The sequence below is a fragment of the Lacerta agilis genome, chromosome Z (assembly GCF_009819535.1).
Source record: "Lacerta agilis isolate rLacAgi1 chromosome Z, rLacAgi1.pri, whole genome shotgun sequence".
NCBI lineage: Eukaryota > Metazoa > Chordata > Lepidosauria > Squamata > Lacertidae > Lacerta > Lacerta agilis.
In genome coordinates this window covers 22,564,324-22,578,319 of record NC_046331.1, presented here as the reverse complement: position 1 = coordinate 22,578,319, position 13,996 = coordinate 22,564,324, and the positions used below count along the sequence as shown (strand labels likewise).

Below are 13,996 nucleotides of genomic sequence, written 5' to 3'. Positions count from 1 at the left end.
CTTGGCTGGGAAAATGCCTCATCTTAATGAAATCTGATTTGAGCCTGGCAGAACTCAAAACATTACTACTGGGTTGGTGCTAGACTGCCTCCAGACCACTCTCAACCTAATTCTACCCCATAGGAGATGAAAGAGGTGAAGAAAGAGCAGACCTGGGGTCTGCATCTTTTCTTAGGATTTCCGAGCTTTTGAAAGGGAAAAGCACACTCTGATTATGACATAGTTATGACATAGTTGCGTTCTTCCCTTTTAAACACTGATAGCACCTGTGCTCTACAACCAAATGTTTCTGTTGTGCTATTTTCGATGCTCACTAAAAATGCTTTTGTTTAGGCAAGGCAGACATTCTTAAACTCTCTTGATTTTATATATGCAGTGGAACCTCAGTTGTGAAACGTAATCCGTTCTGGAAGACCGTTCGACTTCCAAAACATTCGACAACTGAGGCGCAATGGGTGCTCAACAATTTCAATGGAGAAAATGAAGAAATGCTCCTCAGAAGCTATTTGACATCTGAGACGCATTGGAAAACCGAAGCGTTCACTTCTGGGTTTTCAGCATTCGGATTCCAAATCGTTCAGCTTCAGAGACGCTTCAGAGACCGAGGCTCCACTGTATACTGAGAGTTTTATTATGTTTGCTCACCTGCTTGTTTTGATAGTCTGTAAATCCTACTGGTATTTTCCTGTAAACATTTTTTACTATTTTATATAAATCCGGTCCTTTTCTTCCTGGGGGTACTGAACCTCCCCCCACCCAAATATTAAAAGTGTGGCGCTCACTGTAACAACTTCATGGTGAGTGCCGGCATCTTTTAAACAAAAAAGGCACTGTGTAAACCAATTGTAGACTTTTGTTATATTTTATTAAGCAGCCTATAAATTTTGTTACATATGTAAAAGCGCTGAAAGTTCAAGCACTATTGTATATCTTCATTTTCCATTTTGTCTTTATATATATATAGCCTTGAAATCCCCAGGGTAAAAAAAGGGGGGCCACATTATCTACCTGGCCCGGGCCTCTGCCTGGCTCTGCAAGGGCCTGGTTATGACTACTTTTGTTCTATTTCTAATGGCTTTAACAATGGAAAGGCAGCATACCTATAAAATTATGTATGTATATATCTGGTGCTATTTTTCTAGAAAAATAGATACTGGAACACACCATGAACACCCCCCACCCCCATTCTTTTAGAATGGCAGTGGCACCCACCTGAGAGGTGCCAGAACTCCAACTCAGCCAACTCCTAGGGGACAAAGTCCCTTTGCCCCCACCCCCCCAGTAAAATATTTGAGGGCCCCAAAAGTTTATAGGTATTGCCATTCAAATGGTGTGTGATGTGGGATGGGGCTTACCTGCCCCTCTCCAACATTTTATTCAAACTGGCATCCTTGGTTCCGGCGGGTTCTGGTTGAAAACCCTGTATGTATATGGCCCCCAGGACTCTCCCTGGGCCACACCCCTCATCAGCCCTTCTTTGTGCCCTCCTCACATACTTTTGCACACCTATAGTGGGTCTGAGAACCATGATACCTCTTCTTGCCTGGATGGAGTGATGTGTGTGACTGTAGAAGCCTCTGGTTTGTGGGTAGGCTTAGAAAAATAAGAGCCACCATGGGTACCTGCCCCTCAAAATGGCTGCCTATGAGGGAAAGTAGCTCTCTGGATGAAAAGGTGTTAGTAAAGTGAATTAAATAACAGAGGCGGAGTCAAAAGAGAGAAAGAAATGCTGATAACACTTTGCTGAGGAAAACCGAACAAAAACTGTATAACTGGATGAGACATATACAGAGGGCTTTTGTCTTTCTTACTCCAGGCCTCATACATAGCAGGTAGACACTCAACGAAACAAACAGATCAAGAACTCATTCATCAATCAGAGCACATGCTACCTCAGCAGCAAACATAATGGTACTCTGCTTGGTTGCTAAGCAACACCTCTACCTGCCCCCCTCTTCACCTGTGAATACTAACAGAATTAACCCTTTAGTTGTATATGGAATGATCTCTGCTGATGCAGCTCCAACAAAAGGCAGACATCAGGGAGCTACAGACGATCTTACCTCATGACACATGTAACTGCAAGTGTGTGTGTTTGCCTCATGCACAGATTACTTTCACCTCCTGAAATAAAAATACATACCGGTATTTTACACCTCAAACATGTTGCGTGCAAACTTCAAAAAAGCATCAGGTTCTGCATTGGCAATCAGTTGGATATGAACACTTTGTGGCCATTTTGAAATTCAGCCATGAAAACTCATTTGAATGAATACTCTCCAGAGGGCAACAGCCAATTTCTCTGACTGTCAGCTGATCTCTCTCCCATCATCCATTATGTGCCATACTTGGATTGCATTTCTCAGCTTTCACTTTACAGGGATTTACAATTTGAGTGGGAATTACACATGTTTAGAACCCATCTGGAATTTCTCTACATCTGCCCTTTCCTCTGTCACCTGAACCTTAAATAAACCCACATAAGAAGGCTCTGAAAACCCCTAAAATATTGAGGTTTGAAATATTTCAAGCTTTGTCTTTCCTAGAGCCTCTGTCCTTGTTTGTACAAATCAATCAGACCCTCCAGGGACAGCTGCTAGCATAACAAATAATATAATATCTGCACAGCAGGGAGGGCATCCCCCCTGAGGGGGCACGACTGTATCCTTTTCAGAATGACGCAAGCTGTTAGAAAGAGGGGGGGGGACCCACCATACCATGCTGAAGCTAATTCAGCTAATATTTCTGGATTCTAGAAGTGTGTCTGGATAGAAAAGGGAATGTTTTGTAAATGTGCTGGGCTTTTAGAAAAGAGGTGTCCCTAATAATATACTATAGAAACAAAGGAGTATAGAAGTCAGATTCTGTGATGTTTTGGAGAGACCACCAGCACCGCTTCCTATATAGACAATGCCACATGTGACTATAATTGCATCAATGCAATTAGGATGTATGCTTTTGTTATGTAAATGCCATGCATGGGGAAGCCTCTGGACTGTGGGGATGAGCAGTTTCAGTCTCTCTCTCTCTTTCTCTCTCTCTCTGCCATGATTCCAACAAAAACCACCTCTCCATTTGCATTTCAAGGGAAGTCTGCAAACAACGGCTTTGGGGAGCTGCACAAGTCCATGAAAGGATGAGAAGAAGTTGAACGCCCCACCTCTGGTGGACCTGGGGTTGTTCAGGTTATGCTATTTGCATAACCAAACAAATGTGCATCCACACAAAATTAACATCAGATCAAGTTGAGCCCTAAGCTACAGACCTACTTACATGCCTGCCTTGTTTGTCCATCGGAGGGGAAATGCTTGGGAACAATGTGCCTAAAGTCCATACAATTTGCATCTGAATTTTTCACGTGCGTGTTTCCCCACCCCCCTTTAAATTAATCAAAACCAAGATGGAATGGACCTACGATTGAAGTCATGCAAAATTGACAGATAATAGAAATAGGCTGGTCCATCCATCCCTACTGGTTGGCTACAGTTCAATTTGAATTGTCTTAAGAAAAAAATAACTCATCATCTTAAGGTTTTGAAGGGGAGTACTAAGCCAATGGACTTTGCTGCCTATTGGAGGGCTCTTGTGGTGCACATGAGCAAACAACATATGAAGCCACTTATCCCAGTGAAGTGTAACTTTATTAGGCAATAATTATGGTATATGACTTTCCTTGACTGATAGGTCCATATATTGCCCCCTTCACCAGACCCCACTTAACAGGACTGCCAACTTGGGTCTGTGGTCATGGGTGCCTGGGGCTCCAAAATTTGTGGATGCCTGGCCCCTTCATGGGAAATTTTGTGGGTGCTCGGGCACCCCAGGGAGTTGGCATCTATGCCGCTTAACAAGATGACAGTCTTCCTTTTAATTGGCTGCCTTATGCCTCCGTATCTGCTAGCTGCTTACACATTGATTTTCCACAAAGCCATTCCAGTGGCTGCTTTATTGGATTTTGGTTTTTTTATTCAGTATGTTTAGCATTATTGTCGTATGATTTACTAGTTCTATTGTCCTTTTTAAGGTTTCAGTAATAAAATGTGTCAGTCATAAAATGAATGAATGAATGAATGAATGGACTCTGTTGAGTTGCTACTAGACCACAACCTGTAGATCCAACATGGAGAACCTCTGGTCAACAGGCCTATCACAGCCCACCAGACCTGTTAACCAAGCCCATGCATTTCCCCTAAAGCACATCCAGCCCCCAACCGCCTTTTCCACTTCTCCCATTCTACAGTGAGTTGGCAAAGCAGGCCACAGACTTCTTTCACTTCAGGGATCCTGTCTTCAGGAGAAAAAAAGTTCCCCAACCTTGTTGTAGATTCTGCCTACAATTTAAAATGTTACAGGGTGGAGACAGATGAAGTTTCTCACTTGGTTCATCTTCGTGGACAACTGCATATTCCTGCATTGCAAGGGGTTGGACTACATGATCTTCAGGGTACCTTCCAACTCTACAATTCTTTGATTCTATGATCCTTTCATACACCCTCCCACCCTGCTTGTCATGAGGCGAAACTGAAATCCAGTTTGTCTACAGGAAGCAGGAGATACAAAAGGGCAAGTGGAAGGATCAGGTGGAAGATGCAGCAGCTCCACCATTGCCCATTGCATTGGCATTTTGAAACCATTTAGTTTGGGACAAGGTAACCTAATAAACCAATGTGCAAGGATAGATAGCCAAACCTACTCTGCAAAGGACTTCATTTTCCTCATGGAAGCCTGTTTTCTTCTAGCATTCCTGATGCATGAACCTTGCCTCAAACTATGAGCAAGAAAGTCACTCCCTGAAATGAAATGCATTGTGCTATAACTACTACATCAGGTGCAAATGCTGGCAATATATCATAGATCATAGCCCATTAATGTCTATTTTCATTTCTAGCTGGCCTTCAGCAAACTCAAGGAAGCATGGCTGCTCACTCTGCTGCCGACAGCCCTTTCAGGCATTAAATATAGCACTGGCATTCACATTCCCAGAGTCATAGCAGAATTATTTCACTGAGTTCTCTATAGCTACCTATGCCATTCTGGTACCCTCCAGATGGAGTTATAGTCCAGAACATCTGGAGGGCACCAGGATGGCAAAGGAGCCTAGTCATTCTGGGCGTTCTGTAGCCCTGCTGTCAAAAGTCCTATAACACCTTTTACAAAGTCTGCATGCAGAACATAAGATTTTACCTAGCAGTACAAATGTTGAATGTACTAGTGCTATGTCAATCATGTTTCAAACTACAGTTTTACAGAACTTTCAGAGAAAGCAGATTATGCTTTACTTTGATCCATCAAGCTCCATCTGAACTCTTCAGGAAACCAATGACTGTGAAACTGGCTAGAACATAAGAGGCTGGTATTCAGAGGTCAGGGTCGTCTTATCCATAGGGGCTACTGGTGCAACGCGCCAGGGCACCGGCCCCCCTAGGGTCGCCCCCGCAAGCCTGCCGGTATACCGTGCTCCCCCTCCCCTCCCCAACCTGCCCCCACCCCCGCCCCCACAGGCAGACGGGCGCTCGCGCGCCGCCGGCACAGCCGCTGCCACCCATGCCGCTCCCGGGTGGGCTGCGAGCCGGCCGCCCTCGCCTCCCATCCCGCGCGGTGAGCCCCAGCTGGAGCGCTGGAAGGGCGCACAGAGTCCCGCGCTGCTCAAGCGCCACGCCCCTCATCCCCCACATGCCCACCCCCCCTCCCGAGGGGCGGCCAGCGCAGGAGGGAGGTGGCCCCAGAGGCGGAGAGGCGGCACGTCGGAGGCGCCGGAGGGATCACTGCGCCATGACGGCCAATCTGTCTAAGACGGCCCTGTCAGAGGTTCTATTATTGTGACCATTTTTGCACTGACAAATGAGAAGGCAGAAAAAGGCACATGTGTATGCATAAAATTTGCATGTGCCGAATTGTAATTACAGGTGTAAATTTAGAAATAGTGATTATAATTTAAGCAGATGTACAGTACATAGGAGGGGAGATTGAGATCAGGTGACCTAAAGGCTCAGTCTGCTCTCCAGGCATTAATGATTGATGGGTAACTTCAAGGCTCCTGTTCTCTCATCTTTGCTTCTACATATTTATTCTTAAACCTGACTTGGAGTAGGCAGTCCTTCAAATAAGGACATCTTCAAATAGAGTCGAATCTGATGCTTCTGGTCACACCCACTACTTCCATGTGATCCCCAAAAGTTTCCCCAGGAGGGAATGTGGTCCTCAGGCTGAAAAGACATCTGTCTCTTCCCACTCAAATGCCAACTGGGATGCTGAACATAAAACTATTGTACAGTGAGTGTTCCGGTTTGCGAATGTTCTTTGGAACCCGAACATCCGACGCAGCTTCTGCAGCTTCCAATTGGCTGCAGGAGCTTCCTGCAGCCAATTGGAAGCCATCCCTTGGTTTCCAAATGTTTTGGAAGTCACATGGACTTCCAGAACGGATTCCATTTGACTTCCAAGGTACAACTGTAATCTCAACCACAGCCACTGGTCTTCTGCTTCTGGACCAGCCCCTACTGCCACATACTGCCCACCTGAAGTCCAAACTCTTCTGTAATATAGCTCTTGCTCTGAAACAGCTTCTCCACCCCTGAAACAGAGAACTGCCCCCTGTAAAGCAGGACCAAAGACACCCCAAGTTTGATTTGGGCCATCCTAAAAAGTAGCTACTGATAAACTTCCCTTCTCCATTAATGTATCTAATCTCTTTTAGAAGATATTATCAGCTAGTGATCAGCATCACATATTTTGTAGCAGGAAATCCCACAACTTCATTATATTGCCCCCAGGTTGCAAAACCTTGTTCAGCAACTATTGTTTTCTGAGGGTGGGGGCCATATTTGGAACCGAACATTTCTCAATATTAGCTCCACCCACTGACACACCTCCACACATGGTGACACAAGCACAGGGCTCTAACCCTCTTCCTCCTCATGTGAACAGTAATAGAGGTTCCAGTTCCTGCATTGGAGGGGGTTGGACTAGTTGGCCCTTGGGGTCCCTTCCAACTCTACAATTCTATGAGGCTTCGACAAAGCTTTTTGTATTTCAGTAGATCCAGGCAAAGTGCTGTTAGAAAGCAGGGTGTGTGCTTAATGAAGGGCTGTGTTTTGGGACTGGGTTGAATTCCTCTGGACCGGAGTAACCAAGAGAGGCAAATCAGTTTGCCAGATTTCCCAAGCACATCATAGGGGTATCTGCACGTTACATTCAATGAGTGTACAGTCAACAAATATTTGAACTGTACATTCATACACATGTAACATTAAGTGTATGGGCATTCTGTGTGTTACACAATAGATGAAGTGTACAAATAAACAAGAAAATACATTTGTGCATGTGTAAAGAGACAGCTTGTACCTGTGCACAATATAATGTGTGAACAACTCATTGCATTTAAATACCAGGAAAGATAAATGAAATGTAGACATTCAAGTGGTGTTCACATGTTACATTCAACAAATGTACAGTTTGTGGACCTGTGAACAGAATAGTTGAACTGTACAAATCAACAAGCAATCATTCTTTCATACAAACCTGTGTAATCTTAGCTTGCACCTACATCCAGTATAATATATTTGACTGATTTAACAAAATTTATACACCACTTGATTGCAGTAAAACCACTAAGCACATGGAAAGAAATATTAAAATTATTGCAAATCAGTTCAAAACAATTCAAAATAATTAAAATTAATGGAAAAAGAGATTAAAGCACATCAACATCTATATGTCTGTATAGGCTTGCCTAAACAAATGTGTGATGTATGAACAAGCCTGCCATAGCCATATCAAAGTATTCTGCATAAGTAGTAATTTTCAGGGATTGGAAGTAAAAATTAGAATCGTAGAATTGGAAGGGATCCTGAGGGTCATCTAGTCCAACCCCCTGCAATGCAGGAATCCTGCCCACAGCCATTCCTAGGCAGCCTCAAACCACCAGTCTTCTGGTTAACAGCCAGATGCACTGACCCTTTATGCCACAAGGCTTCCACACAAATGCCCCCTGCATGTGTGTATGCACTCATGCATGTGGACAAATATTAATTATATAATTGCAAGGGTAAAACAACTCCTCCTGAACTTGTTTGAGGGTATTGTTCCATTGTAACTCTAGCAGCAAATCCATTGTGTCCCCTCCACCCACCCAAAATCCCATATCATATGAGTTTTTAGTAGTAAATCATTGTGGCTTTATGATTATGATTTTAATTATCTCAGTAGCATCATCAATATTCATGGGACTTTACTGAGTAGCAATGCAAACACATCAGCTCCCTGCCCCAAGTAGATTCCAATTTGATTTTGCCAGAGAGTGGGGGGGGAGGATCAAGAGAATCACAGAATCATAAAGTTGGAAGGGAAGAGAAGAAAAGACGGATAAGGCACAAGTAAGAAAGATAGAGGAGAACAACTGCAGTGGCTTTGCTCCAGCTATTTTCAAACTTCATTATCCCCACTCTTCTCAAAGACACACAAATGTACATGTACAGGTGAGTTTATTCTCTCTCTTTCTTTTCCTGTAGTGCAAAGATGTTGCTTCCTAAGAGAGGAAGGCAGAGCAGGAGTCGCATGTGTTAACAAAAAGCCAAGAGGCAAGGTGAATGGGGAAAACACTTGGATTTCTGCTTTAAAGGTGGAACTCAGGTGCTGAAACAAAGCTTGAAGACTTACAGCAGACTCAGTAGCATCAGCAGCCACCGCAACTGAATGTTGCCCTCTTCATGTCTGATGCACATCAGTTTCCTGCCCATGGCAAAATGGTAACAAAGCAGGCCTGGTTGATTGCTGACACCATGATGTCATTATTGGAAATCCTAGCTTCAGGGACAGCATTTCCATGGGATGACATCATTCAAGATGGCAACTCAGTGGCTTAAAGACAAGTGGCAGAGTACCTCTGCAACTTAAGAGTACATGGAAACGTTGCCTGAGAGGGATGAGAAGCAACATAGGATTTAACCTTTGCATATCCAGGAACACAATGAACATAAATCTATTTGTGCATCCACCTTGACAAACAAAAAAGGTAGCAGCTGTAGGCACGGATATCCAGAATCTCCACCTTTAGAAAGGACTGGAACCATACAATCAAGGCTTTTAAAGATGCTTATTTAGATATACATACTAGGAACAAACCTTTCATTTGCCTCCCAGATATACCATGGAGAATGGCAATCTTTTTTTTTTTAAAGGACTCCTCACTTTATCACAAAATATGACCCCCTGCAGGAATCTCCAAACTCGCCATAGAACACTGTGAGAAATATTAGACTTGCCAGACTCTGCTGCATCAACAAGCCTGAATTCCCTCTTTTAGTCAATCTCTCTATCCATTCCTGCCTCCTTTTAAAAGGCATAGCACTGCAAACATTCCTGCTCCGCCCCCTTTCACACTCCAACTGCCCCCTTTGACAGATCCACACCCACATCTACTACATCTCTCTCACTTCAGCAGACACACCTTCCCCCTGGGGCATCTCCATGTAGCATCCCTCCTGAGCTGCCACAGATGCACCTTATAGAGACACTGAACACAGTCGCCCCAAACAAAGGGACACACCCTGCAGTCACACTGATGCACATGGTTGGCAAATCCTGTGGTTTTCACCCCCTCCAACCTTGTTTCTCCCCCCCCCACACACACAAAATGTTTTGTAAAGCCACAGGTACTGGAAGCATGAGAAAGCTCAACTTGTATTACAAAACATTTTTAAAAAACCGTTGCAGTAATGATGAGCAATTAAAAAAGCATCCTTTAGCACAAATGATAAACTAAAGATTATATCAGCAATGTGCTTTATTAAATCATCTTAAATGATCTTACAAGGTTTAAGGCAATCTACTTTGGGTTTTTTTGCATGACTCACAATGTGAGGTTTGGGCATTTGGAATTGGTGACTTTGCATGCTGCAGACACTGAGTCACATTTACAGACCGGCGACTCCGCACAACTATGCCTGTAAGGAATGGCTACATAAATGCATGCATATACCTTGCAGAACGTAGTGCAAATTGTTCACACGCACCATACCAAGACACAGCTTCACCCAGACACACCCATGTGGAATAGTACTTTTCAACCACATGGATACACATTCTTATTCACACTCGCTCCTATAGAAATCCTGGGCACACCCCCTTTAATACAAAGCAGAAGCACTGATGCATTGGGTACAAGGCGGCACGGAGAGTGATATTGCAGACATGGTCCTGAGGGAATACTCAGAACAGCCTTCTCCTCCCCACTCCAAATCAACACACAGACAGACATAATCCCAAACGGCATAACACAAACACCATGCTTTCTAGTAATATTTCCGGCCCAAGAACATGCATCCTGCAAATATACTGGGCATGACTACTTACATGCACACATGCTCTAAACACAGACATGGTCCTTAATGCCCCTCCATACGATGGTAGTTGCCCTGTACACATACCGCCCTCAGGCAACCTCACTAGTGACCCACAGAAGGACATCCCTATGGACAGACTGAACATAACACCCAAAAGCCACAAACAGACAAAATCAACATACAATTCCCGCCCTCCCTTCCCAGGTGGGCGGTGTTTGCGGCACCGGGCGGGATCACCTGGGCAGGTTCCACTCCCCTTGGGTCAGGTCAGCCCTTGACCGGCCTCCGGCCAGGATGGGACAAAGGACAGAGGCCGGGGGGCGGGGTCAAGGGCCAGGTAAAAGCGGCAGAGCCGCCAGATTTCCCCCCCTTTTTCGCTTCTCTCCCGCAGGTTCATCTTACCAGGTGCATCCAGGGTCCAGGAGCGTCTCCAGGAAGTAGGTAAGCTTGAGTTGAGTTGGAGGGCCAGGATCTGGACGATCGGGCCCGCTTCATTGGCGGCGGCAAGCAAGGGCTCAGGGCCCATCTGCCGCCGCTGCTTGTAATAAGGGGCCTCCCGCTCGACCTGGGGGTGCGGCGGGAGCCCGGGATCAGGCCGCGTCGGCGGCCGAAGTGATGCTGGTGGCATGGAGGGCCCAGGGTCCTGCAGGGTCCTGGTTGCTGGGGCCTCCTGGCGTGCCGCGGGAGCACAGGAGAAGGCCGCTAGCCGGCAATAATTGATGCGGCATATTTGAATACCTGGCACCTTCCACCCTCCTTCCCCAAATGAACTCGACTTCAAATGCACATACATGCAAGCACACCCATATTCACACATAGTACAGAAGCACGCCCACAATTTGTACAGAAATCATGCAAATATACTGTGCATTGCTGACCCCCCCCAGCATATCATTTAAATGATGGGGAGAAAAGTCCTTATTAAACAACCAGTGGACAACTTCATGCTCCTTTTAATAGGCACTGTTTTTCTTCTCAGTCCCTGTAGGAACTGAGCATGTGTGCCTAGTCTTCTGTGAAGCAGTCTCAGGAAGGGGGGCTGAAGGGAGACATCCACCTGAGACCATGGAAAGGTACCACCCATCAGATATTGGGCCAGATAGATCAAAAGTCTGGAATAAAGGCAGTTTCATAGGATCCATACCCAAGGTTCTGAATGAATTCTATTGCCATTCATGAAAAAGAACCCATGGATGAAATACTGCTTCTTTTAACAATCCTGCGAACCAGGCCCTTGCCATTCATATACTGGATCATGACCCGTGCTCCTCTAATGAGGGCTGAAGTAGTGGGACTCCTATGCGTTGCTTTCTAAGCTGATCATAACTCTTCCACACACCCATGCCCTCCCTGCACCAGCAAGCAATCATTGTTTCCTACTAATTACCTTCTTCCAGTTCATCCATGCTTCCAATCTTTCTGGTGCCATCGATGGTGTAAATGTAGCGAACTCCCTGAGGCAGGTTAATGTTATCAGACAGAGAACGAGTCAGGTCAGCAAGCAAGGCGTCAAAGCTTCGGAAGCGGTCTCCGGAAACAGCGTACACAATCCCCTTGAAGTAGCGGTCCCCGTTGCGGTAGAAGCGCACCTTCTTGGCTTTCTTCTCGTTGCTCAGCGCTTGCAAGGTCCTGGTCCGGTAGAAGCTACAGTGGGCACTGTGAGTGGGGCTAGGCAGGCCATTCATACGGGAGCCTCGCATGTTTCTGGACGCCTTATCTCTTTCGTCAAAGTGTCCAAAATCAAGTTCCATAGCTCGGTGAGCCCTAGAGGTGTGAAGCTGAGGCAGAGAAGGAACAGGAGAAGGGAAAGATGCAAAGGGAGGAATTAAGTGAGTCAACCCAATAACTGGCAATAGGTGGTCCTGGATGTGGAAAGAAACCCACACTTTTGCTCTTATGGTTTACTTCCCCTGGAGTAACACTGTAAAAGGTTTCTTCCTTGTATGTGGGGGTGTGGTTCAAGTGCCGGGAAGGGTGGGTGTACTCTAGGCAATAATACAAAGGAGCAGACTTAATAATATGCAACCAATTGCATGGAGTTGGCCCCAGGGATTCTAAGGACCCCTTGCTATATCTGGCTTAGTAGGTGAGACAGGGACAGAAATGTAGGCAGAAAAAAAAGAACTTCGGCTGGTAGATGGATACAAGGAAGTGACAGACTAAGCAACCCTGAGGGATTAAGCATCCCAAAGACTGAAGCACCAGCTCCACTTGCATGGTTTTCAACATGCCCATTCACTGACGGAGCGATAGACTGAATCACAGGGCTATGTCAAATGGGGGACTATAAATTGAAATGGCTGATAGACCAGGAAGATATCTATAGCTAGGATCCAGCCTTCTTTGTGACCAGTCCCTCAGATACCTCCTCTGATCTAGCTATCAGTTTCAGATATTAGAATCTGGGGGGCAGTGGGTGGGAATCCCTGACATTCAAATGGCATTGGAATAAGTTTATGGTAAATTGCAAGATTTCCCCCTGCACAGTTAATCTACTGCATCATCTAATCAGGAGAGGGTTTTTTATCCCCTCCCCCACACGCCTTCCCTCTTAATGAAGCATTTTTTTTAATTGCTGAAGGTGTGTGCATCACACCACTACAAGCGCACCTTTCATTGTTCAGAAGCTGCGGCGTAGTTCTACTATAGGAAGAGGGAGCGGACAAGAGAGTCAATTGAATTTCTGCAGCGGAGCGGAGAGGGGGGCGGGTGGAGGAATGACAGAAATAATCTTGAGCATGAACTAAGACACGAGAGTGTATCCTCTTGCAATGGAAAACTCCAAACCAGAAAGAAAGCTCTGGGTGCCTGGAAACCTTATACCGCTACCATTTGGCTGTGCGGGGCTATTAACATGCAGCTCACATCTTCTCATCACAGATTCACACAACAGAAATGGGATTAAAGCCCTAGACTCAGCAATCAGGTACAAATCCTGGAAAAAGCTGTTGCTTTCCTTCTGCCTCTCATCCGGCTAGCCAAGCCCTGTCTCTTCAGTGCCAGTGACCTGTCTTTGACCCTATTGTCACTGTTGGGTAGCAAAAGGAGTTTCCATTCCCACTAGCCTATCTTCCTTTCTCCAAGTTTAAGAAAATGCTTCCCCCTGCCAGCACTTAAAGATGCTCACGGGTCTAGGAACAATGTTCTGAAAACAATGCAACCTCAGCACAACTTTTGCAGTCAAGAGATTTTTGTCTTTCTTTCCCCCTCTCTTGTGCATCTAGCATCTGTTACTTTCTGCCTGGGAAATCTTAAGCTCTACTCACCGGTTTTTTTCAGCTCGCAGGGTGGAGATGCTAAGAGAGAGAAACCCAGCCACACTCTGTCTTTGTTGTCTGAGCTCCAAGCAAGAAATTCCTGCCAGTTTGGCTAGGACTCCTCCTAGGTCCTAGTGCCTTGAGTCACTACACACACACACACACACACAGAGCCCTTCTGCAAAGTATTTTTGTGTTAGTGTGGCCTTGCTGCTCATGATGGATTGACTCTCTAAAATTCTCCCTCTCCAAACTTAACAGAGGAAAGAGAGCAGATTTCATTTCCTTAAGCAGATGAAGAGGGCTGAGGGAGCTACATCTTGACTGCATTGTTCACTATGTTCCAAGGCGAACCTCCCATTGTCTCTACTTGTCCTAATGACCTTCCAGACCCAG

The 13,996-nt window shown here is 45.5% G+C and overlaps 1 protein-coding gene across 4 annotated transcripts in view; it reads right to left on the bottom strand.

Annotated features, from left to right (window-relative positions):
* DCX (doublecortin) overlaps positions 1-13,739 on the bottom strand; it is a 99,548-nt gene extending 85,809 nt beyond the window's left edge. For all 4 annotated transcript variants that reach the window (XM_033137443.1, XM_033137444.1, XM_033137445.1 and 1 more), the window contains exons 1-2: positions 13,610-13,739; positions 11,731-12,121 (exon numbers count right to left, since the gene is read on the bottom strand). In XM_033137443.1, the coding sequence (XP_032993334.1) occupies positions 11,731-12,094 (364 nt within the window). In that variant the 5' untranslated portion in view covers positions 12,095-12,121; positions 13,610-13,739. The remainder of the gene's footprint in view (positions 1-11,730; positions 12,122-13,609) is intronic.
* Between the last annotated feature and the right edge of the window lie 257 nt (positions 13,740-13,996).